A 24,652-nucleotide genomic window follows, 5' to 3' on the forward strand; every position below is an offset into this window, starting at 1 on the left:
TGGTCTCCCAAAGTGCTGGGATTACAGGCGTGAGCCACTCCGCCCAGCCTCTAAGTTATTTAAAAATATACAATTAAGTTATTATTGACTACGGTCACCCAGTTGTGCTATCAAATAGTAGGTCTTATTCATTATTTCTATCTTTTTTGTAACCATTAACCATTTCCACCTCTCCCCAGCCCCCCACTACTCTTCCCAGCCTCTGGTAACCATCCTTCTACTTTCCATCTTTATGAATTCAATTGTTTTAATTTCTAGCTCCCACAAAATAAGTGAGAACATCTGATGTTTGTCTTTCTGTGCCTGGCTTATTTCACGTAGCATGATGATAGATACTTTCTTTGTCACCTTCCCTTACATCATTACCATCATCACTACCCCAGGTTCTTATAACAGATACAGGTATCAAATTTCTGCACACACCATAAGAAACTTAAATATCTATCCTATATTACGTGTTTTCCAATCACTTGATCAGTGTTAATTCAAATAGTAGCTCAGGGACCATGGTCTCTCAATGAAGAGACAGTAGACACACCTCAAAACTAGATTACCAAGTCTTCGGGATGAACTCCAAATGCCTTAGCCTGGCATTCCAGACCCTCCCAGTGTAGATTCAACCTACCTCTTTACCTTGGTCCTGCTGCTCCCCACACCAGCCTCTGCTTACTCCACAAGCAGCCTGAGCAGGGGTTCTCAGTCACTCCCCACAATGCCTCTGACCATTACTCCTGCTTGGAACGTTCTTCTCCATTTCCTTTATCACTCAAGGCACAACTCTCTGGCTTCCCCAACTGTTCCATCTGTAATCTCTCTCCTCTCTGATACATTTCCTGCACCACTTGTTTGTGATTTAATCATAGTTGCCTTTAATTATTATTTAGCTATTCAGAAGCTTCTCAAAGGCAGGGATCTTATCGACTTTTCCTTGTTTCCTGTGTTCTCCACCTGGCAGTGCTATTCAGAGAAGGTGGTCACTACTGGTTGAGTGCATGACCACCCTAGAGGGCCAGAATTTAAGATACACATTTACTGGTTCTCGGTTAAAGCGGCTAGGCCAGCGTATCAAATTGGCAGGGTGTGGCGCGAGGGGAGTAGGCCCTGGGCGCCAGCATCCCGGGGTTCTTAGTGTGACTCGAATATCCCTACAGCAGTAGGGCCTAAACAGGGGTTTGATACCACAGCAAGGAGGGTCAGGCGTGTGTGGCCTCGGTCTTTAAGAGTATCTTTTCCACCGGCCTCTCTGCGTGAGTGGCGGTTTATGAGTTTTACCTGATCTGCATCCCTTTTCTGCAGGAGCACATGTCCTTGCGCAGGAAGAGGCTGTTCAGCGTGACCGCCCCGATCAAGAAGAAGAGCTGCTTCACCGCCTGCCTCACGAGCTCGGGGTCCAGGCCGTTCTGGCACATGGTGGTGTAGAAGTAACTCAGCTGTTGCAGGACGGAGGTCATGGTGTAGGCGTCCGTGTCGTCTACGCTGGAGGAGCGCTTCCGGAAGCCTGTGGGTTTCAGGCCGGAAATGCCCTGCAGGCTCTCGTACTCCAGCATGCCTGGCACTGCGGAGAGACGGGGAGGCTGTGCTGACACACCAGGAGAGACACACGGAACGTTCCCGACGCTCTTCTGTTTGTTTCAGGAGATGGGACATATTTCTTTTCTTTTCTTTTTTTTTTTTTTTGAGACGGAGTCTCGCTCTGTCGCCCAGGCTGGAGTGCTGTGGCCGGATCTCAGGTCACTGCAAGCTCCGCCTCCCAGGTTCTCGCCATTCTCCTGCCTCAGCCTCCCGAGTAGCTGGGACTACAGGCGCCCGCCACCTTGCCCAGGTATTTTTTTGTATTTTTTAGTAGAGACGGGGTTTCACCATGTTAGCCAGGATGATCTCGATCTCCTGACCTCGTGATCTGCCCGTCTGGGCCTCCCAAAGTGCTGGGATTACAGGCTTGAGCGACCGCCCCCGGCGGAGATGGGACATTTTTCTACAAGAGTCAGTGAATGTACTTGTGATAGAGAAAGCAAAAGAATCAAGGGTTTGGGACAGCAGGGTGTGTGTCGGGGGTAGGAATGGACGGTTGTTTCCAGCGGGGCTGCAGCTTGTCTTCTAGGTTTGAAGCAGCACGTTTTTCAGCCTCACAGGAAAGAAAGGCGGTTAGCGTGACAACTCATGGCCTGGGCATTAAAGCCTAAAGTATTTAAATTTCAGGAAATTAAGGAAAGTATACAAGAATTCGAATGGGGCTTTAGGATTTCAAAAATACTTGGCTAAGCCAAGAAGTAGAAGTACCACATATAATAGCAGTAGTAGAAGTTTCCCCAAGTTTTTTCCTTCAGGATAAATCATCCTTACAGAAAGAAAGTTACTAACAGCGTACTATTATTTATGGAATCATTTTAAGCAAGCAAAGAATTAAAAGGTAGATACATGATTATATTTCCTTGACTTTTTAAACAATGTTACACATAATCACACATTACACATACCAAGTTTATGTTTTAAAAAGTCTTAATGTTACTATAAATATTTTTTGGTGATCAATTCTCTTCTTACCTATTATTGGTTGGATATTCTTTTCCATTATGATAATAAATTGATGATATATTCGTATAGCCACATCACTGAGAATCTGTCTGTATTCTGAAAGGTCAAAATTGTTCAAGCAATTCTTATTCTGATGTGGACTATTATGCTTCATGAATTCCTAAAAGTAATTTTAAACAAAGTATTAGAATAATACAAACATGTAGGAAATTAATAATCAGCTACTATAACTCTTTTACCTTAAAACTTAATGTCTGATTTATATCAAATGAGTTCATGATGCTTGGGGTAGCATGTACCTTCTATAAGAGAAAAATTGCACTGATTTCCTATATGATCCCAGTCTGTCACACTATCATTGTCCTACCCAATTCCCTACAAACATTGTCCCTGGAACCTACAGACTAAGTGGAAAAGCTCATAGAAAGCCCATGGAAGCGTATAGGAAAATGAAACAAAACTGCAGAGCATCCAAGGAAACACACTGCTACGAAGAGGTAAGTGGATACAATAAATGAGATTCATAACCGGATAATTATAGGGTACAAAGTTGAAATATTTTAAAGTGTGTGTTATGGATTGAATGTGTCCTCCTAAAAATCATACGTTGAAGCCCTAACCCCCTAGTGTGGCTGTATTTGGAGATGGGGCCTTTAGGGAGGTAATGAGGTTAAATGAGGTCATGAGGATAGTGGCGTGATCTAATAAGATTGGTGTCCTCATAAGAAGAGACACCAGAGAGAGCTTGCCCTCTCTCTCCCTCTCCCTGACCCATGCACCCAGGAAAGGTCCTGTGAGGACACAGGGATGGAGAAAGTGGCTGTTAGCAAGCCAGGAAGAGAGCCCTCACCAGGAAGTGACCATGCTGGCACCCTGATCTCAGATGTTTGGCCTCCAGAACTCTGAGGAAATAAATCTCTTGTTGAAGCCACCCAGCCTGCGGTATTTTGTTATAGTAGCCTAAGTGAACTAATGGAATATGTTTAACATGTTCAAAGAGACTAAAGAAAAAGAAAAAATTAAGAATAGGACATTATGGGGCTGGGCATGGTGGCTCACGCCTGTAATCCCAGCACTTTGGGAGGCTGAGGCAGGCGGATCACTTGAGGTCAGGAGTTCAAGACCAGCCTGGCCAACATAGTAAAACCCCATCTCTATTAAAGATACAAAAATTAGCTGGGCATGGTAGTGCATGCCTGTAGCCACAGCTACTCAGGAGGCTAAGGTAGGAGAATTGCTTGAACATGGGAGGCGAAGGTTGCAGTGATCCAAGATCATGCCACTGCACTCCAGCCTAGGTGAGAGAGTGAGACTCCATCTCAAAAAAGAAAGAGAGAAAAAAAAGAATAGGACATTGTGGTAAGAGGCAGAGGTGAAAAGGAACAAGAGAGATTTTAGAAATAAAAATATGGTAACTGAAAAAGCAGTCAGACAGGGAAAAGAACATTCTATACATGGCTGAAGGGGGCAAAGAAAGGATCATAAAACAGTGCTGAATAAGGCATTCTTCCACTAATGTCTCCCAGATAGCAGTTTGCTGTAAATGGACTAGTCTGTGCCTCCTCCTGTTTTGGTATTCTTTTTAGTCAGAGGTTGGATTTTCTTTACTTCTCCTTTTGTTCTATAGTACTAGTCAGATTACTGTTATATTTTATTTTACCTTCTTTCCATTGGGACAACTGTTTATCTTTATGGAAGAGGATATTAGATCATTACCTTACATATCAATTTTGGATAGGTAAAAACATAATTGTCAACTCTAAAGGTGAACTACAAAAGTTTAGAAGAGAGTATCTTCATGATCTCAGGGCGGGGAAGAATTTCTGCACAAGACACAAATCATAAAAGAACAGGTTTGACAGATTTAAGCATATCGAAATTCAAAAACTGTGTGACAAGGGACTTCATAAAGAAAATTAGAAGTGAAGCTACAGTCTATCCATATGATATAAAGACCTCCTACAAATCAATAACAAAAACACCAACCCTAAGAAAAAGAAAGAAAGGATGTGACTAGGCAATTCAAAAGGAAACCCAAATGACCAATAAACATATAAAATTATGCTTGACTTCGCTAGTGACCAAATAAATGCAATTTAAGTCAACAAGATATAATTTTATACCCTGACACTGGTAAAGGATAAGAATGTCTGTCAATACCAAGTGTTGGTGAAGGTATGAGACACTGGAAACATCATACACTGCCGGTGGGGCTGTGAAATGGTACAGCCATTTTAGAGAGCACTGAAAACCCTGAAAGCCACTTTGTTATTTTAGTTCAATGAAATTTTTCTCTGCAAGTACTTGAAGGTGGAGAACTCTTTTATGACATCAGCCTCCTGGAAGCAGAGTCGGAATGGCAAAGGAAACATATTTATAGATTATGGAGGAACAGTCAGGGTCCTGTAGAGAGAACAGCTGTAAAGAAACAGGCATTTTAAACCAAGGGCTGTATTTTGGAGTCATAATGCTAAACGTCTTACAACCAGGAGGAAACTTAAAATTCGTCTTATCTACCTATTGATATAAAAGTAATGGAAACCTAGGAGGCCTAGTACCGTGCCCAAAATCTAAGCTGCTTCCAGAAGTCTCTTGCCTGTGGTGTATACCCAAGAGTCCAACAGATAATGCGCTGTTGGCCTCCTGGGTGAAGAGAATAGAGGCTCTATTGAGCTCTGGCTCAGGCGGTTCTAGACTGGCTGTCAGCACAAAACAAGCAGGTGAGCGCCCCCTACCTCTTCTCCGCTGTACTGCTTCAGGCAATTGAGAAAATGGCAAGTGTTGGAAAGCCAAAAGGACAGCATTTCAAAGTCTTCTAAATGTTCCTTAGAAAAATAAGAAAAGACAGAATTGGACTTAATTATTATTTGTACCTCTGAGCATCTTACCTGTTTGGTTATTTGTAGCTTTTGACCAAAATTAATTTTTCTTTTATTCACTAAAGCCTTTATCTAATTCATACTATAATGATAAGAGCTTATATTTATTTAGGTCACAGTTTGTAACATGTTTCTGTACAGGTTGTGTCGCTCATTATGAAGTTGAAGCGGCCTTGAAGGAATGCATGAGCAGTGTAAGTTTCACTTCTTGCTCTCCTAAGTTCACATTCTCACTGGGAAGATAGATAGGACAGAGTTTAGTAGGTGGTCAAGTACCCACACAATGGTTGTAGACTGTGCTACAAAGCTCAGGGGATGGAGAGAGAGGATGGGGAGGCAGAGCAGCTGAGGAAACCTCAGAGAGGCAGGAGGTCTAGCCCTTGAGGGAAATGGGTGGAGAGACAAGAGCTCAGGACTAGGACTGCTGGGGAGAAGGCCTCCACTTACAGGGCAGGAAGAAGAGGAACAAGCAGCGAAGGCAGAGGTACAGTGATCAGAGGGGGAAGAGGAAAACAGAGAAAATCCTGGGATTTAAAAGACAAGGGAGGAAGCTTTCAAGGAGATGGTGCTAATGCTTTGGTCAATTTAAAGAGAATAAAAAGTAAAGAAACACTGCTGGTTTTAGTAAGAGGAATTACTGGTGATCTATCTGTAGAGTGATGGGTTAGAAGCCAGATTGCAAGGAGTGACAAAGAGAACTGGTGGAGACCACTAGTTTAAGCACTTTGGCAGTCCGGAGTGGAGGGAAAGGAACAGTGGCTAAAGAGGGTATGTGGGCACATCGCTGTAACTGCTGTGTGCTGGAGGTGGGGAGGGGCAGGTCCTGGGCACATGCAAAGGCAGTGGGAGGGGGCCACGGAGAAGTTGAGACTGAAGATGCTGGTGAGAAAGGGGTCTTACAGTCCTCATGCCATGCGTCTCTTGGTTTATGAATATTTGGCTAAACACCCCAGAGCATCAAGGGGAGGCAAATACTCTGTGTCCTGTGCTGGAACACAATACCAGCTTGTCTTAAGAAAAGCCAATTTATGCAAATATGGACAGGAGGAAAACATCAATTTATGGGAGCCCCTTCCAAAAACACTTTGGTGGCTCCTGTGAAGACGGTGACTATAAAGTATCCAGCACCAAACAAATGTGAATTTTCTATTCCTAACTCCAGATAAATAATGAATTCATGATACTTTTTGGAAGCAGAGGAGAATTACTATACTATGACATCTCACAAATCTAGTTTTTATGTTTCTTTCTTCCTAGAGTTTATTTATTTATTTATGAGACAAGGTCTGGCTTTATCACCCAGGCTGGAGTGCAGTGGTGTGATCTTGGCTTACTGTAACCTCTGCCTGCCGGGCTCAAGTGTTCTTCCCACCTCAGCTTCCTGAGTAGCTGGGACTACAGGCACACACCACCACACCTGGCCAATTTTTGTCTTTTTCGTAGAGACAGGGTTTCATCATGTTGCCCAGGCTGGTCTTGAACTCGTGAGCTCAAGTGATCTACCTGCCTCAGCCTCCCAAAGTGCTGGGATTACAGGTGTGAGCCACCACACCTGACCTTCCCTAGAGTATTTAAAAGAATTTAATTCCTCATTACTCTTTAGAACACATATTTTACTAAAAATAAGTTAGGATCTCCCTAATTAAAAATTCACATATATCCTAATATCGAACATCACTTCTCTTTTGGAGGGGCATGAAAAACAGTTATTTTAGTGTTACTTATGTCTTCTTGCCCCCTTCCAATATGGATCAGTACATTGTAATTCCCAGAAACGAGTACTTTTTAACATAACTGTAAACTGGTCATTTCCTAGAAAGAGAGAAGGTTTTTGTACTAACTCCACTGTGGCAAATGGAATTTCCACACTCAGGGTAGCATCAGGTCTGGCTTAGAACTAAGTCAACCACCCTGCCCACACCCAAGATTCCAGCATGCGCTAAGCATTACCAGAGAACTCTTTTTACAAAGTAACTATCCCTGTAAGCAAGGATCCAGGTCTGTTTACAAAAATCTTCAACGCTTAGATACAGTTATTTACTCATTGATCATTTATGGAGTTTCCAGGAAAAATAATCAGCATGCTAAGAATGATTTTAGGATTATGTTTCAGTTGGAAAGGAAATTAGCAATAAACTTTGTGTTACTGTTAAGTTAGCCTTCACAAAATCCCGCCCTTTGTCATTGTCATTTTTGATCATTATCCACTTGTCACACCATGAAGAGATGATTGCTCATAAGAGTTCAGTTGGTGACTTCTGATACGTACACCATACACACATGGTCTATGTCCTATGGTAGGTTCCCTCTCGCCCAGTGGTAAACTGCTGGCTGCCTGCTTGTCCAATCATTCCAATAAGGACACTGACTTAGGGAATGGACAACAGCAAGTTGGAAGGAACCTGGGTCCCTGCATGATCATATAGAACAGAGCCACCTTCCAACCTAGATGGCTCATTATGGAACTGCTATCAGCAAAGAACAATCCTCCATCTTCTTTAAGAAACTGTATATTGGGCAAAGGGAGGTGGCAGGTGTCTTATAGCTACAATAGCTTAACTTTACTAAGTAACTAACCTAACTAATACACAGTTCATCTTCATTTGTGGACTAGGAATAAAAATACACAATGTGCTTTTAGGAAGAAGAATTATATAATTGCCAAGGGAAGAGAGGAGTAATTTTTCATTCCTTTTCATTTCTCATGATTTACCCTTGTTACAGAGATAGAACATATACCCCTCACAGCTGATAAGTTCACACCCTAAGGGGATAGCAGTGGTGGGGGCAGTGGCTACTAGGTTGCAGTCTCGCCGGTAAGGCTTTGAGGGCTATGGCAGTTGCTCATCCATTTATCTTTTCCTAACAGTGTGGCTCCCTTCAATAGTGGGGAGGGAGGAATCAGGCGTCTCACCACACACGGGAGGCTCAGGAGGGGCAAAGACTGGGCATCTGGTCATTCCCATAGATGTGATACCAAGGGCCAATGTCAAAGGCACTTCCTACCTTAACCACCTGCTTGATGCCATTAATGGTGCTGTTCATGAGGGACTTCAGCATGTTGGCATCATTCAGAGAGTCTGCGTAGCGCACACACATGAACAGGATATGAGCCGGCAGCCCGGGGATCATGTTCACCACCACGCCACGGGGCTTCAAGTCTGAAGCAGAGACAGCCAATGAGGATTACAGCTGACAGGTCAGCTCTTCTCCTAAGGAACCTGTGACTAGGGGCAGGGGCTTGTTTGCTTTTCTGTGCTTGATGCAGTGCCTGAATGTATATGGATTTATTTCCTCTTTGAGGAATTCCATCTGGCTCCTTTCTTGTCACAAAATACACAGGTGCCACTTGTTCCTCTTTTTGTTTACAAAGGACTTTCTCTTTCTTAAAAGGTTGAACAAGAGACAGAATCTTTATTTTTCCCTGGTGTGGAAACTCTGGATTTCAGACCCCAATTGTAAGAAAGGAACTCCAGTTCCATGCACCCCTACTCCAAGCTCTTTGATGAGAATGGAGTACAGTGTCTGCAGTCACATGAAGCTGCCTTGAATAGGGAAAGCAGGCACACACCAGTGCAGCAGAGGATGTCTAGCTGGCCTTGGGGAGAAGAGAGCGGCGGAGACGCACAGTGGGGATGAAGGGGAGAGAGAAACCTTACAAAAAAAGTTAAGAATAAGCAAACAAGGACGTCCTCCTGGCTGCATGAAGACAGAAGCACAAAGAAGAGGTTCACACTGTATGACGCCAGTGATGGGGGGAAAGAAAAGGGTGGGGGTGCTCACATGAGCTGAGGGGTTTCACTCGCAGAAGAGGAAGGAAGGCTACATGCTGGCTTTGTGTTTTGAGATCTTGGGGCCAGCTGACAGGGAGGCAGATTTTTCTCCCGATGCCAGAAAACCACGTGGAAGGTCACAGTGAAGACAGTGCAGTAAGATTGTTTCTATGACCACCAGATCTTGAGCATGCACATGGGACATTCCTGTAACTGAGGCATGGCTGGGAAGCACCATCACATTGCTGCAGAGAAATTTCTCGGAAGTCAAATGGAGCTCAGAGCCGCAATTACTTCCATGATGGCTTCTGTGCTGAGTCACAAAAATGAGGTGATGTTTCTTTTCTACCCTGGTCCTACAATTTGGAAAAGGTCAGGGCAATGGTTCTCAACTGAGGACAGCTTTGGCCCCCACAGGACATTCGGCAATACCTGGAGACATCTTTTATTGTCATCACTAGGGGTTGCTGCTGGCTTCTAGTGAGTAGAAGTCAAGGATGCTGCTCCATCCTTTGTTACTCACCATTCGCAGAGTTAACAGGTCAACAGTGCTGAGGTTGAGAAACTCTGGGCTGGGGTAAGAAGCAGTGGAAGAAGAAAGTAGAAAAAGGACCACCCCTGCCCAGGACTTTGGCACTGACTGATGTGCAGATTCTCAAAGAGAAAGCAAAAATCCAGAGTTCCAGGTTTCAGTACCAAGAATGAGGTTCTGAATGAGCTTGGCCTCATCTTCTCTCTTGTATTGCAGCATTCCAAGGTACTCCTTAGGTCCTGAGGACGAGTGCACATCATTGGCTGTAGACAGAGGCAAACAATCAGCTGAATACACAAAAGCAGCTTTCACAGGTCTCATAATGTGACTACTCTCCTACCCCATTCTGGCTGGTTTGCACGTAAATGTCTGTGGCTTTCAGATACATTAAAACTGTACTGTATTGTATCCTGAAGAATTTCTCCAAGTAGTGATTCCTCTTTGTGAGTACATGAGCGAGTACAGCTGCTGCTGAAAAGGCCCAGTTATCCTTTGAAGAGCCTTATGAGTGCCTGATATGTATCCAGCACATGGTAACAGGAAAGAAATCCTAGATATTGCCTTGTCTTCAAGATGCCGATGCTACTGTGAAAGAAGACTCGTCAAACATTTGGTGTGCAAAGTACCAGTGTGCATGATCCTTACTGAGAGGGCTGTATTAGTTTCCCATGGCTGCTGTAAAAAGTTACTGCAAACACAGAGGCTTAAAACAACACAAATGTTTACTCGTACAGCTCTGGAGGTCAGAAGTCTGAAAGGTGAGCCAGGGTGGTGAATGGTGGTTCATTCATCCCAACAGTGGGGATGCAGCGGGGGCTGGAAGCACAGACCTGGGCCCTGCTCTCATGGGGCAGACTGCCATTTGTCATTTATTACTGAAGGAAAAGGATCCTGAGTTTGCTTGTGGACATTTCAAATTTGAGGTGAGAGTTGGGTAAGTAAGAATAAAGCCGCTCTTCAAAGAGATGAATATAGAAAAAGGAACAAACAAGACACAGCCTTGGCAATAAGGCTGGGAGGAAGAGGAAAAAGTAATAAGGAATGAAAGAGTGAGAAATGTGAGCAGGAGCTGAACACAGGCAAAGTTCAGTGATGGAAACAGAAGGAGGGATGAAGGGCTGAGCGTCCCTTTCACAGAGGCTCACAAGGATGCTTTACGTGTGCAGTGCAGTCCATGTTCAGGATGTCTGCTTCTTAGCTCTCTACTTTTCTAATAGACATTTGGATACTAACTAATCCTACATATGTAACAGGGAGAGAAGGTGAATTTCAAGCAGTTAATTGAAAACTTGCTCACAATTTCATTTTTTAAAAAAGGGAGCTAACAGAGGAAGAGGTTCATGTATTAATTATAGGATGTCTCTTGCAGGTACATCAACGTATCTGGTATCACCTGAGCGCGAGGGAGCTGTCTTCTTGTCCCAAAGGATCTTTTCGTTAGCCCAGCACTAGGTCCCAAACCTTCCCACTTGAGAATCATTCCTTTGGGTTTCATAAGCTTTGGACCAGAGAGAAAATAAACGAGTGCATGTTAGCCTTAGCTCAAAAGAATAAGAAAACAAGTATTGTTTCTTACCTTTTCCAGCTGTCTTGCTTAGTGTCTTGACTTGATCTTGTAGCTTTTTAATCACTCTGTCCTTCATGTCTAATTCTTCTTCAAGATCCTACAGCAATAAAAAGAAACCAGGATTTAGCTTAGAAGCACTTTAATCTATTTTTTTTTTCTTTTTTGGTAACAGCTTTATTGAGCTACAATACTGTTCACATACTGTACAACTCACCCACTTAAAGTGTAAACTCAAAGGTTTTTTAGGGTAGTCAAGAGTTGTGCTACGATCACCATTTAATTCCAGAACATTTTGTTACTCCAAAAAGAAAACTAACCTTTAGTGTCACTCTCTAGTTCCTCATACCCTTCCAGCACCTAGCAACCACTCGTCTACTTTCTGTCTCTACGGATTTGCCTATTCTGGGCATCTCATATAAATAAATTCATAGAATAGGTTTTTTGTATATCTGGCTTCTTTCGCTTAGCATAAGGTTTTCAAAATTCATCCATGCCGTAGCAAGTATCAGCATTTCACATATTCTTATGGCTGAATAATATCCTATTGTATGCATGCACTACATTTATCTTGCTCTTATTACATAGGAATGCCCATCATAGAGAATTTAAAAATATGAATGTGAGAAAATGGGCTTTCTAGATGTCAGAAGTTGGAGCCAGAGAAATGTTCAGAGATTTGGGCCTGGTTTTACCTTTCCTTCCTGATAAGGAGGTGGCCTTGCCCATGCTGAATTTGGTTCCAGAACCAGGAGAGTCCTTGGATACCTAGAAATACTTCCTATAAAGGACATACAGTGTTTAAGTTCTTTCAGATCTGAGCCTTTGACACATATAGAACTCAGGCTTCTCTGACCCAGAAAGACCCACCATGCAGGGTCACTGCAGCTGTGTGCCCTCTAAGGACTCTTGGGGCCAAGGGACATTGTGCTGTTTCTACTCTGTGCGGCCACCTCTCTCCCTGCCACCATTCTGTGTCCCTGGCTAGACATGTTAAGAACTCTATGGACTTTAGAAGTGGAGGTGTCAGTAGAGCTTCTTCCCTCCAATTCAAGCCCATCTTATAATATATCTAATAAAATGGGTCACCCATCAACCCATAACTCAGGAAAAAAACCACTCTTAACATATTGATTTCATTCCTTTTTTCCCAATATGGTGAATGTACATTTTATAAAATTGGGATCATATTACATGCAAAATTTCAAATCCTACATTTTTCTCTAGTTATACTGCAGACATTTTCCCATGTCATTGATAATATACCCAAACCATCATTTTAACAGCCAAGTCATACTATATCATACAACAATTTAACCTTTGCTCTATTGTTAGATATGCATTTGATTCCTTTGGGTTGCTTTTTTTTTTCTCTCTGATTATTAACACTATGATGATCACTCTGAACAAAAATCTTGGTCCACATGTTCAAGTATTTACTTAGGATAGAACCTTACAAGTTGTGTTACTGAGTCAAAGGGAATGTACTTTCCAAAGGTTCATGAGCCATACCTTCAAATAAGCCCTCAAGAAAGTTTATACCAATCTATATTCCCAGCAACCATGTATGACAGTGCCCATTTCAAGATGTTCTCTCCAGCAGCATCTCTATTAATTATTATTATTATTAGTAGTAGTATTTTTAGAGATAGGGTTTTGCTCTGTCACCCAGGCTGGAGTGCAGTAGTGTGATCATAGCTTACTCTAGCCTCAACCTCCTGGGCTCAAGCAGTCCTCTTGCCTCAGCCTCCTGAGTAGCTAGAACTATAGGCATGCACTACCACACTTGGCTAGTTAAAAAAAAAAATTTTCCTTGTAGAGATGGGGTCTTACTACATTGCCCTGGCTGGTTGAACTCCTGGCCTCAAGTCATACTTCTGCCATGACATCTTAAAGTGCTGGGATTACAGGTATGAGCCACTGTGCCAGGCCCAGATCTCTGCTAATTTGACAGGCAAAAATAATACCTAGTTTTAATTTTGAATTTCTTTGATAAATAGTGAAATTATTACTAAAAGTTTTTTTTTTTTTTTTTTTTTTAAATCTCTTAATAAGAATTTCCTTTTCAGTGACAAAAGAGTCTGGAAAAAAAAATTTTTCTTTTTTTTTTTTTTTTGAGACGAAGTCTTGCTCTGTCGCCCGGGCTGGAGTGCAGTGGCCGGATCTCAGCTCACTGCAAGCTCCACCTCCCAGGTTTACGCCATTCTCCTGCCTCACCCTCCCCTGTAGCTGGGACTACAGGCACCTGCCACCTCACCCAGCTAGTTTTTTTGTATTTTTTAGTAGAGACGGGGTTTCACCGTGTTAGCCAGAATGGTCTCGATCTCCTGACCTCGTGATCCGCCCGTCTCGGCCTCCTAAAGTGCTGGGATTACAGGCTTGAGCCACTGCGCCCGGCAAAAAAAATTTTTCTTTGACTCAAAGCATCACATAGTGGCTTGAACAGTGTCACCCTGAAATTCATGTCCAACTCAAACTCCAGAATGTGGTGACTTTATATGGAAATAGGGTCCTTGCAGCTGTGGTAAGCTGAGAGTCAATATGAGAGATGGCTACTACAATTTAGGGTGGGGGCTGTAAATCCAATGCAGATGTCCTTATAACCGACAGAAAAGAACACAGAGACAGACAGGGAGAAGGCCAGGTGCAGTGAGGCAGAGGCTGGAGTCACACTGCCCCAAACCAAGGAAGACCTGGAGCCCTCTAGAAGCTGGGAGAGGCAAGGACGGGTTTTGCTTAGAGACTTCGGAGGAGTGTGCCCTGCTGACACCTTGACTTCAGACTTCTGACCTCCATAATGGAGAGAACACATTTCTGTTGTTTTAAGGCACCTGGTTTGTGGTCATTTGTCATGGCAGCCCTGGCAAACTAATACAGATCAGGTCTCATCTGTGGGTAGAATCCGCCGGCTAATGTATAGAGATGATACTCTTGTTGTATGTCCCTCTGCTTATATGTAACAGTGAGGCTACTCCGGGTTCAGAAAGAGCTATGGAAATGAACATGTCAGGCCTGTCGGCTCCCCAGCTCAGCGCACCTGTGGGGAGCAGAGCCAGACACTCAGAGGAGCTCCAGAAGAGGGCACCAGGACCGGGCTGTGCTCTGGGGCACCAGGAACGAACTCATAAATCACAATGCACTGGGACAGTCAGAGTAAAGGATCAAGTGGGATGACATGCGCAGCACACGCATGACCCACCCATGTAGCTTCTCCCTGACCACTGGCTCCACTGAGATCCCAGGGGCCCACAGAAGGCAAGGCAAGGCAGCCTCACACACATGGACAGCAGGTGGTTGCTTCTCTGGTGTAATATGAGGATTCCAGTCTCCGAGAAAGTCATATCCACCTCAGAAAAGACAGCCATCATGTAGGTGCCACTGATTGGAATTTGTTACTTCCTATTAAATGTTAAACTCCTGGAATGTCTCTTTTTGGATGTAACCATTCTTCAGAGTTAAACCCTGACACCCAAAATGTGTTCTTCCTCTATCAGGCTTTTCCTGTGAGATTGGAAATAGGGGCCCTGTCAGCGGGGAGAAGGGCACGTGGGCATGTCCACACTGACCCACTGGACTCGTCAGCCCTCCTGGGTCACCCTCTTGGAAGCTCTCAGGTCTTGAAGGGGCCCAAGAGGGTCTCAGCTCCTAGGAAAGTGGCCTACCTGTCACTTCAGCACTTCTCAGTCTTCCGGGTTCCATACAGCATCACAATTTCAAAATCATTGCTGGGACTTGACGTACGGTTACCCAATTTCATTTTGGTAAGGGCGTTTAAAACTCAGAAAAGACCTTAAACACTTTTAAAAACTTGCTAAGCCTTCCATCGACATCATGATCATTTCATAGAAGAACATTTTGACTCTTAAAATTGTGGGAAGGCCACCCGCTGAGAAGAAAGCATGGGCACTCATATGGGGTGAGTTTTGCTGGGTAAAGCGCTCACACGTAGGCCTTGCTAGCCTCAGTGTGTTCCACAGCATGGTGACTCCATCCTGGATGGTGCCGTCCACTGATAGTGCTGGGGAACCACGGCCTGCACCTACTGTCTCTCCTCCTTCACCCTCCTCAGGCTGGCCTATAAGTCTCTGAGGCCTGTAAGTCCCCAACGCCTTCCCAAAGCCAACCTCAGAGACCACGTGTCTTTTGGGATAAGAAAACAGACGGTTCTGATAGAAGGACCTTTGGTCTATAGATGTTAATTATATGCTTTAGGCGGCACGTCCCCCCTTTCAGCATCATTTGCACACAGACAGTCTCCATCACCAAGTTAGAAGACTTCTCACCCTGTTTTCCAAAGTGAGCCGAGATGCTTCCTGCCAGAAGTTACTCTTGACTTCACTTTCAGTTTCAAATTGTTTCTTCAAGTGGTCACTGGCCTCCTGCATTTCTTGAATCTTATCAATCAGCTTCTCCTTCTCTTTGGTATGTATTTCATTCTGGGCTTCCATGGCCCTGAGAAAGGGAGGGAGGAATGGCTGGTATCAGTATGACCGTCATGGAGAAGTCACTCACTGTCATAGCAAGTGGTGATATTTCCAAAGATGGGAGAACACCTTGGCCAATTTCTGTGTAAAGCAAATAGTATTTGAATAGGGGCGTCCTTCTGGGGGAAGGAAAAGAGACGAGGACTGGCTGGGACAGAAAATTGTCCATGGACTCTTCCAGTCTCCTTCACCCAATAAGAGGTTCCATTCTCCACCCAACCCCAGCCCCACTCACTGTTCCCATGGGACATCCACACCCACCATACCCTGTGACAGCTCAGCAGTCATCCCCTTTGTGACCAGCCTGGGGATCAGACACTCACAAAGCCAGGGATCAGATAGAAGAGAGGAGGGGAGACCATGAGAAGAGTTCCAAAATGGTGCCTTGCTCCTTTTCCACTACTTTGGGTCCTCATCCTACTGATAAAGTCACATGACTAAAGATGCTCTTGGGGATGTCAAGTGTCCATTTATTATTTTGGAAAAATAACTGTCTCAACAAGTTGGCAAAAAAACAGAACATTCTCCCCACAAGGCTCTGCCAGGGCATGAGGCCCTTTGTTGGTCAGGATGGAAATGGGGGGATTAGCAATGAAGATTTTCCATCGACATGGGTTTTTAATTCTTACCCTAAATAGTCTGCTAATAGAAACCGTTCTCTCTCACAGACTCTTATCCGTTGTTTGAACAGATTATTCAAATGCATGGTATAGCATTTCAAGGGTACAAAAGTGTACATATACAGTGAAAAGTACGGGTCCTCCCCTCCTCTGTGCATCAGTCACCAAGCCTGGAGGCAACCAATGTATTGTTCCTTAACAATCTCCCAGAGATGCTGCAGCTGCTGCTGCTGCTGAGTGTGCTGTACATACATATAGTTTTTCCTTCCCATTGGAATGGCAATATATCATATATATTAATTAGCATCTGGCTTTTTGGCATTAGTAACACATCTTGGTATATTCTACAGTTTCAGAAAAGCATTACATGAGCATGAACTTGAGGTACACACATATTTACACTTACTTTCTTTGTGTTCCTTCCTCCTCTTGACTGCGATTTAACTGATTAGACAATTCTTCTAGTTTTCCTATAATAAGAAGAACTGTCAATACTTTGTGAGGAGTGGGGGGCGCATATCACTGCATTCTGATTTGGGTTTGGTATTATTTTCAATTTTTAAAAGTCCTAAACCAGGGGTGTCCAATCTTTTGGCTTCTCTGGCCCATATTGGAATAAGAATTGTCTTGGGCCACATATAAAATACACTAACAGTAACAATAGCTGATGAGCTGAAAAAAAAATTGCAAAAAAATCTCGTTTTAAGAAAGTTTACGAATTTGTGTTGGGCCTTCTTGAAAGCTGTCCTGCGCTACATGTGGCCCATGGGCTGTGGCTTGAACAAGCTTGTCTTAAACTGTATCCAGGCAGAGATTAACTTTTATTTGGTCTGAACAATGTTTAAACATTTTTAAACCATCATTTAAAAATTGTAATATTTCACATAAAAATCTGGATTCCTGGGTTTTCTTTAAAAATAGGAATCTCTAGCAATACTGGGCTCACATTCCCACTGGGCAACAATCACTGGAGCTTGGAGGCAGAAGCCTCTTTATTTTACTGTATTTTTTTCAGAGACAGGATCTCACTGTGTCACCCAGGCTGGAGTGCAGTGGCGCAATCATGGCTCGCTTCAGCCATCACCTCCCGGGCTCAAGTGGTCCTTTCACTTCAGTCTCCCACACAGCTGGGACTACAGGAACATACTGCCATGCCTGACTTATGTTTTAAAATTTTTTGGGCTGGGTTCAGTAGCTCTTGGCTATAATCCCAGCACTTTGGGAGGCCAAGGTAGGTGGATCACCTGAGGCTAGGAGCTCAAGACCAACCCGGCCAACGGCGAAACCCCATCTCTGCTAAAAATACAAAAAAAAAAAAAATTAGCTGGGTATGGTGGTGGGTGCCTGTAATCCCATATACTCAGGAAGCTGAGGCAGGAGAATCGCTTGAACCTGGGAGGTGGAGGCTCCAGTGAGCAGAGATCGCACCATTGCACTCTAGCCTGGGCGACAAGAGTGAAACTCAGTCTCAAAAAGAAAAAAAAAAAGTTTGTAGAGATGAGGTTTCATCATACTGCCCAGACTGGCAGACTGGTCTCAAACTCGAACTCCTGGCTTTAAATGATCCACCCGTCTCTGCTTCCCAAAGTGCTGGGATTACAGGTGTGAGCCACTGCACTCAGCCTGCACCTCCTTCAAATGTCCTACATACCTTCCCATATGTTTCAACTGGCCCCCTTCTCACATTTGTTACCTGCCCAGCCCCCTGGAGAACCAGAGTTTAAAACTCCCGAGTACGAGGACATTTCAGTGTCACTTCCTGGGTATGGGAAACCATTTTCTACAAGCAGGTTCATGACGGTTTCAGTTACCTTTCATTTTCTCGGTTTGTTCATTCAGGCGGATTTCAAGATCTTGCTTCTGCTTCTCCAATTCTGAAATTTGCTGTTTAAAGTCTGGGATCATCTTTAGAGAAGAATTAGAAATATTAGAATATAAAATACTTTGATCTATGAACTTTAAAATATTAGAAGCAAACTAAACTGTCTTGGCATTCAGCCTGCGGAACATATAATTGTGTAAGAGAGCCACGACATTAGACTGGATTAACATTCTTTTTTTTTTTTAACCTCAAAACCTATATAGTCTCAGGAAATACCAGTATGCTCAGAGGAAGCAGTTCTCATACAGCTACGATAGCAAGAGAAGGATGCGTACATGTATAGAAATCCTGTGTTGAGTTGAGGAAGGAATTAGGTGAAGAAATGGCAGCCGACCTCTTTGGTCCAAGCCCCCAGAGCCATCATCTCCTCATCTAGGAACAGGAAAAGCCATCTCAAAGGGTCCCACTGCAACTTTTGAATTCCAGGACACGCACTGCTCTGTTAGTAGAGGTCTGAAATCACCCAGTAAGTTTCTCAATCCTTTGTCCCTATCTGTATATTTCCTTACACGTCTATTGCCTCTACCCGCAGTTAGGTTAAACAGGGTTGTTTTTTTTTTTTTCCTTCCCCAAGTTTATAAACATGCTCATTTTAAAACTGAGTGGCTGAGATCCAGGCCTCCGAAGTCTAAATGAAGAATACAGACAGCCACTGATTTACGATGGCTCAACTTACTATTTTTTGAGTTTGTGATGGTGTGAAAGTGATACGCATTTAGTAGAAACCGTACTTCAAGCAGCCATTCAACCATTCTGTGTTTCACTTTCACAGTATAGTATTTGATAAATTACATGAGATATTCAACACTTTATTATAAAAATAGGCTTTGTGTTAGATGATTTTGCCCAAGCGCAAGCGAATGTAAGCATTTCGAGCACGTTTAAGGCAGGCTGGGCTAAGCTACGATGCCTGGTAGGTTAGGTGTATTATATGCATTCTCAACTTACAATACAATACTTCCAACAAATGATGGGTTTATTGGGACATAGCCCCATGGTAAGCTGAGGAGCATCTGTACTTGTTTGACTGTGCAATTGTGTCTCATTGCAAATTCCTCATTGAAATTTCATCCAAGGAAAAAACAAAGGTGTAAAGGTCCCCCACTACTGTTCCCTGTGTCCACCCCTGGTCCTCAACTGCTGCTACAGCCCCGAGATTTCCTAACACTCCCAGTTTAGGGAGAGGAGAGGGTAGTAAGGAAGTAGGGGAGCAGCAGCCAGTGAGGCAGGACAAGAATGCTGGGAGAGCTGGGCATCCTGGAAGCCGAGAGAACAAGGCGGAGAGGGCAAGATTAGCATCGCCAGGGGCTGCTGAGACACAGTAAGATGAGGGTGCAAAGGAACCCTTAGTGCTCAGCTCTGTGCAGGCAGAGTCAGCCAGTGGTGGGGGCACACGACAGAATGGGGTGGTGGGCAGTGAATGGGAGGTGTGCGAAGGGAGTATGCCTAGAGGGTCTTCGTAAGTCTGACTAACTCACCAAAGAAATGGGTGATGGCCACAGGAGTGTGGGGTTAAGACAGAGATGGCTTTTTGAGTGAGGAGATTCCTAAAGCATTTCTTCAGGCCAGTAGGCATGAGTTGGAAGAAAGAATGAGACAAATGCAGTGGTTAGGAATGCACGTCATGGAAGAGGAAGCCCTTGAAAAGGTGAGATTTGAAGGCCAGGCACGGTGGGTTATGCCACTTTGGGAGGCCGAGGCAGGCAGATCACGAGGTCAGGAGTTCAAGACTAGCCTTGCCCACATAGTGAAACCCTGTCTCTACTAAAAATGCAAAATTAGCTGGGCGTGGTAGTGGGCGCCTGTAATCCCAGCTACTTGGGAGGCTGAGGTAGGAGAATTGCTTGAACCCGGGAGGTGGAGGTTGCAGTGAGCTGCAATTGCGCCACTGCACTTCAGCCTGGGTGACAGAGTGAGACTCTGTCTCAAAAAACAAAAAAACAAAAAAAAAATGAGATTTGAAGCATGAGCAGGACTGGCCTTCTGACACACTCCTGTTTCAAGAGCTACCCTTCAATTTTGTGGTCACTTTCCAAGGGGTTAGGGCTGGATTTAAATACAGACTTTAAAACATACACACTTACGCACACACACACAATCACAGCACCTGCACCCATCCTGTGGTGAACACACACTCTTGTATCAGAGTGCTCTCTGGTCTGCAGTCATTTTATAGTTTAATCACCAGACTGAGTTATTTCACTTCTGGAAAAAGTAATTTATATCCACTCTTTTACTGCCAAGAAATTGAATTTGACTCCACTGACAAAGAACATCTCTAGTATGATGGCCATGACTGGGGCCCCTGGCTGAGACCATACCATATTCTCTGATGTTAGCCTGGTCACTTCAAGACGGATGCTTTCATTGATGTCATTTTCTTCTCTGAATAACTTCTGCAGGTGGTTGATTTCTTGACTTAGATGCACCACTTTGAAATTCAAAGCTTCAATCTCCTTTTCGTAGCACTCCTTCTGAGACTGGAAATGGCTCTCCAAAACACTATTAAAGGAAGGGTCAGGAAATAAACTGCATGGCCTTTATTCTGCTGTACGGACGGCTGGGAGGCAGTTATGAAGACCCACAAGAGCCGTGCACAAAGTACATCAAGTTTACTTATGCACTCACAGTTACCGGCTACAGAATCAGGAATGCCTAATTACAAAATCTTCTAGCTAGTTAGGAAGCATTATGTGGGGGTTAACATGTAGTTAACAATGAAGAAAATTTTAGAGGTTATTGTATTTTTACACTCTTAATAGTTAAAAAATTTTGGCCGGACGCACTGGCTCACACCTGTAATCCCAACACTTTGGGAGGCCGAGGTGTGTGGATCACTTGAGGTCAGGAGTTTGAGACCAGCCTAGACAACATGATGAAACCCCGTCTCTACTAAAAATACAAAAATTAGCCGGGTGTGGTAGCGCATGCCTGTAGTTTCAGCTACTCAGGAGGCTGAGGCACGAAAATCGCTTGAAACCCGGAGGTGGAGGTTGCGGTGAGCCGAGATCTTGTCACTGCACTCCAGCCTGGGCAACAGAGTGAGACTCCACCTCAAAAACAAAACAAAACATGTTCTGTATGATACTACAGTTGTGGATACGAATCATTATACATTTGTCAAAACCTACAGAATGTACACCAAGAGTGAACTCTAATGTAAACCATAGACTTTGGGTGACAGTGGCATGTCAGTGTTGGTTCATCAGTCATAGTAAACACACCACTGTGGTTTGGGAAGCTGATCGTGGAGGAGGTTGTGTGCGTGTCGTGATGGGTATATGGGAACTCTCTATATTTCTGCTCAACTTTGATGTGAACCTAAAACTGCTGTAAAAAATAAAATTTATTAATTTAAATACATGCAACACATGCCTTAAATTTAAACGTATCTACATATCTCTGGCAACACTAACTAACTTATTTGATAATCGGTTTCCACTGTATGGGTTATGGGGTTTTTTACTAGGCATTTTATCCCATGAAGAGATTGCTCTTCATGAATAAGCTAATTACTTACTTCTCAGAGAAATATTTCTAGCGGTTATTTGGTCATTCTACTCTAAGGAATTTGTGTATCAATCTATGTTAAGGTACACTTTGGACTTTCCAATCGTCTATTTATTATCTCTGAAAAATAAAGAGGAACCCTGAGGAGAATTTCTAACCGTGTTGCTTTCTTCAGTCCTTCATAAGCAAACCAAAGTTCTCCATCCTCATTTAAATGTTCCAAATCTTCCATAGAGAGCCTGCAAAATAAGGAAGATAAAATCTATCATCTCTCTCACGTTTTACATGTCTTAAAATGTTTGATAATGCAAAAATGATTACCTGCTTCTTACATCTTCAATGTCATAGCTTTCGAGAAGTTGTTTGGTGATCTCTGACATCTTTTCTGAAAGGAAAAGGCAGAGTTGTATACATTACATTTGTGGATGATTTATCTTTTCCCATTCCCTTTCCAGGGCCCAGTTTTCTAGCTTCACAGTCTCCAGCTAAATAACTCACCAGCTATCCAATCAACCAACTAACCAATCTTCCAGGTATTCAACCAACTAGCTATTCAGCCTACCAACTAAGCAATCTACCATATGTCCAACCAAATTCATACCAAAGGACACGTTTCCTTAGCAGTGACACAGCTATGATAAATTCAGTCTACACCCATGGACTAAGAGACTCATATTTTTATTACCTCTCATTTCCCGTTTTTGTGACTGCACATGTTTCTCCACATCTATCTTCTGTGCCTGAAGTAGCTGTATCTCTTTTTCGAACTCAGAGATTGTCTGAATCACAGCAACGACAGAATCAGGTAAAGAAAAAAACAGCAATTATGCTTTATATGAGACAAAGGGAACACAATTACGGCGTCGCCTGTCTACGCAAGACATCCTCACTGCAATTTCTTTCTTAGCTAAGATCTTGTTAAACCATCATTGCCCACACAGCTTGGCCTTGAGGCATGCTTAACTACTCAACATGCCAGACCTACTGGGTTGTATCAGTAGAATTAACTTCCCTGGGCGGGGCGCAGTGGCTCACACCTGTAATCCCAGCACTTTGGGAGGCTGAGATGGATGGATCACCTGAGGTCAGGAGTTTGAGACCAGCCTGACCAACAAGGTAAAAACCTGTCTCTACTAAAAATACAAAAAATTAGCCGGGCATGGTGGCAGATGCCTGTAATCCCAGCTACTTGGGAGGCTGAGGCACGAGAATTGCTTGAACCTGGGAGGTGGGGTTGCAGTGAGCCAAGATGCTGCCATTGCACTCCAGCCTGGGTGACAAGAGCAAAACTCTGTCTCAAAAAAACCCCAAAAAACAAAAATCAAAAACCCAGAGTAATTTTTTTTTTTTTTTGAGACGGAGTCTTGCTCTGTCACCCAGGCTGAAGTCCAGTGGTGTGATCTCAGCTCACTGCAACCTCCACCTCCCAGGTTCAAGCGATTCTCCTGCTTCAGCCTCCCGAGTATCTGGGACTACAGGCACGTGCTGCCTTGCCTGGCTAATATTTTTTTTTTTTGTATTTCTAGTAGAGACGGGGTTTCACCGTGTTGGCCAGGATGGTCTCCATCTCCTTACCTCGTGATCTGCCCGCCTTGGCCTCCCAAAGTGCTGGGATTACAGGCGTGAGCCACCACGCCCAGCCCAGAGTAATCTTAAGAGATCACCCTGGAGAGTTACCCAGTCTTAGCTACCAAAGAGAAAGTGAGTGACACCTACTGGTACCTCTCTGCAAGCGCAGTCTCACAATTTCCTACATTTAAGATACAGACCTCAGACTTCAGCCAGATGACAGGACTCCCACAGACTGACATCAGGCTCATGTGGCTGCTAAGAGTGAAGCAGTCACAGGAATGAAAGTGACCCTTCCTGATCATGTGCTCTGACCTCCTACTTTTAAACAATAGGGGATGGGGCCCAGAGAAGACACATACTTCAGCTATGGAATTCAGTGTCCACCCGGATGCAATTCCAAAAGCTCTTCTAAACCACACATGGCTAGTTCATGACAATTACAAAGAATATTTGCATAATCCTGCTCTGATAATATGTATTTCACATATTTAGTAGAAGCTTAAAAGCTTTCCAACTTAATGATGAAATGTCTTACATTTAAGAACACAGGTACACTCAGGTTTAAGTTTTCTGGTAGGGAAACAATTCACTTAAGCCTTGATTGTCCAAGCATGGATCATTACTTCATCCATTCATTCATTTTTCTCAAGAGCTTTTTATTAAATTGCCCAGGAATATTTATATATTTTTAATGATAAATACAGGTAACAATATTTTTATGTATGATTATGCAGTTTTAAAAATTCTATGTGATTTTTCCCTCTCAGGTTTATAAAAATTTACTTAAAAATTTCTACCATTGACAATTTATAGCTTTATTGATGTTATAATTTATGAATATAATGTGGAATAATTCAGCTGATTAACATGTTATCACCTCAAATATTTGTCATTTTTTGTGGTGAGAACATTTAAGATTTATTCATAGCAATTTTGAATGTACAATATGCTCTTATTAACTACATTCACCACACTCTGCATTGGATAATTGTTTTTGTAAATTTTCTAGTAACGGTTTAAATGAAATATTTTGATAATAAGGTAACTTAACTTTAATGCAGATGTTTATAGATTTATAGTGATGGATTATATAATAAGGATTCACCTCAATTTACAGTCTAATTTGGAAGTATTCTCTACATCAACATATTTAAATAACTTTACATAAATGTAATTTCAAAAAAGTTAGAAAGTTGACTTTTAAAATATAGAATACAATGATTGCTAAATCAAAGGCAGCCTGGAGGTTCACAGTTGGAAGGACTGAAGGAATCAGGCTCTATTTGCCTGTGGCCTTTACC

At 43.2% G+C, this 24,652-nt stretch overlaps 1 protein-coding gene across 4 annotated transcripts in view; it reads right to left on the reverse strand.

Annotated features, from left to right (window-relative positions):
* The window catches only part of MYO5C (myosin VC), a 109,163-nt gene that overhangs the window by 17,511 nt on the left and 67,000 nt on the right, over positions 1-24,652 (reverse strand). For 3 of the 4 annotated variants that reach the window (XM_050797915.1, XM_050797914.1, XM_050797917.1), the window contains 13 exons: positions 22,465-22,558; positions 22,101-22,164; positions 21,938-22,018; positions 20,591-20,771; positions 18,199-18,292; positions 16,794-16,857; positions 15,567-15,735; positions 11,296-11,383; positions 9,884-9,982; positions 8,421-8,575; positions 5,271-5,360; positions 2,545-2,695; positions 1,273-1,555 (listed from right to left, as the gene is read on the reverse strand). In XM_050797915.1, coding sequence (XP_050653872.1) covers positions 1,273-1,555; positions 2,545-2,695; positions 5,271-5,360; positions 8,421-8,575; positions 9,884-9,982; positions 11,296-11,383; positions 15,567-15,735; positions 16,794-16,857; positions 18,199-18,292; positions 20,591-20,771; positions 21,938-22,018; positions 22,101-22,164; positions 22,465-22,558 — 1,613 coding nt within the window. The remainder of the gene's footprint in view (positions 1-1,272; positions 1,556-2,544; positions 2,696-5,270; positions 5,361-8,420; positions 8,576-9,883; positions 9,983-11,295; positions 11,384-15,566; positions 15,736-16,793; positions 16,858-18,198; positions 18,293-20,590; positions 20,772-21,937; positions 22,019-22,100; positions 22,165-22,464; positions 22,559-24,652) is intronic. The other variant, XM_050797916.1, reaches the window with a different exon arrangement.

This window comes from Macaca thibetana, chromosome 7, assembly GCF_024542745.1.
Source record: "Macaca thibetana thibetana isolate TM-01 chromosome 7, ASM2454274v1, whole genome shotgun sequence".
NCBI lineage: Eukaryota > Metazoa > Chordata > Mammalia > Primates > Cercopithecidae > Macaca > Macaca thibetana.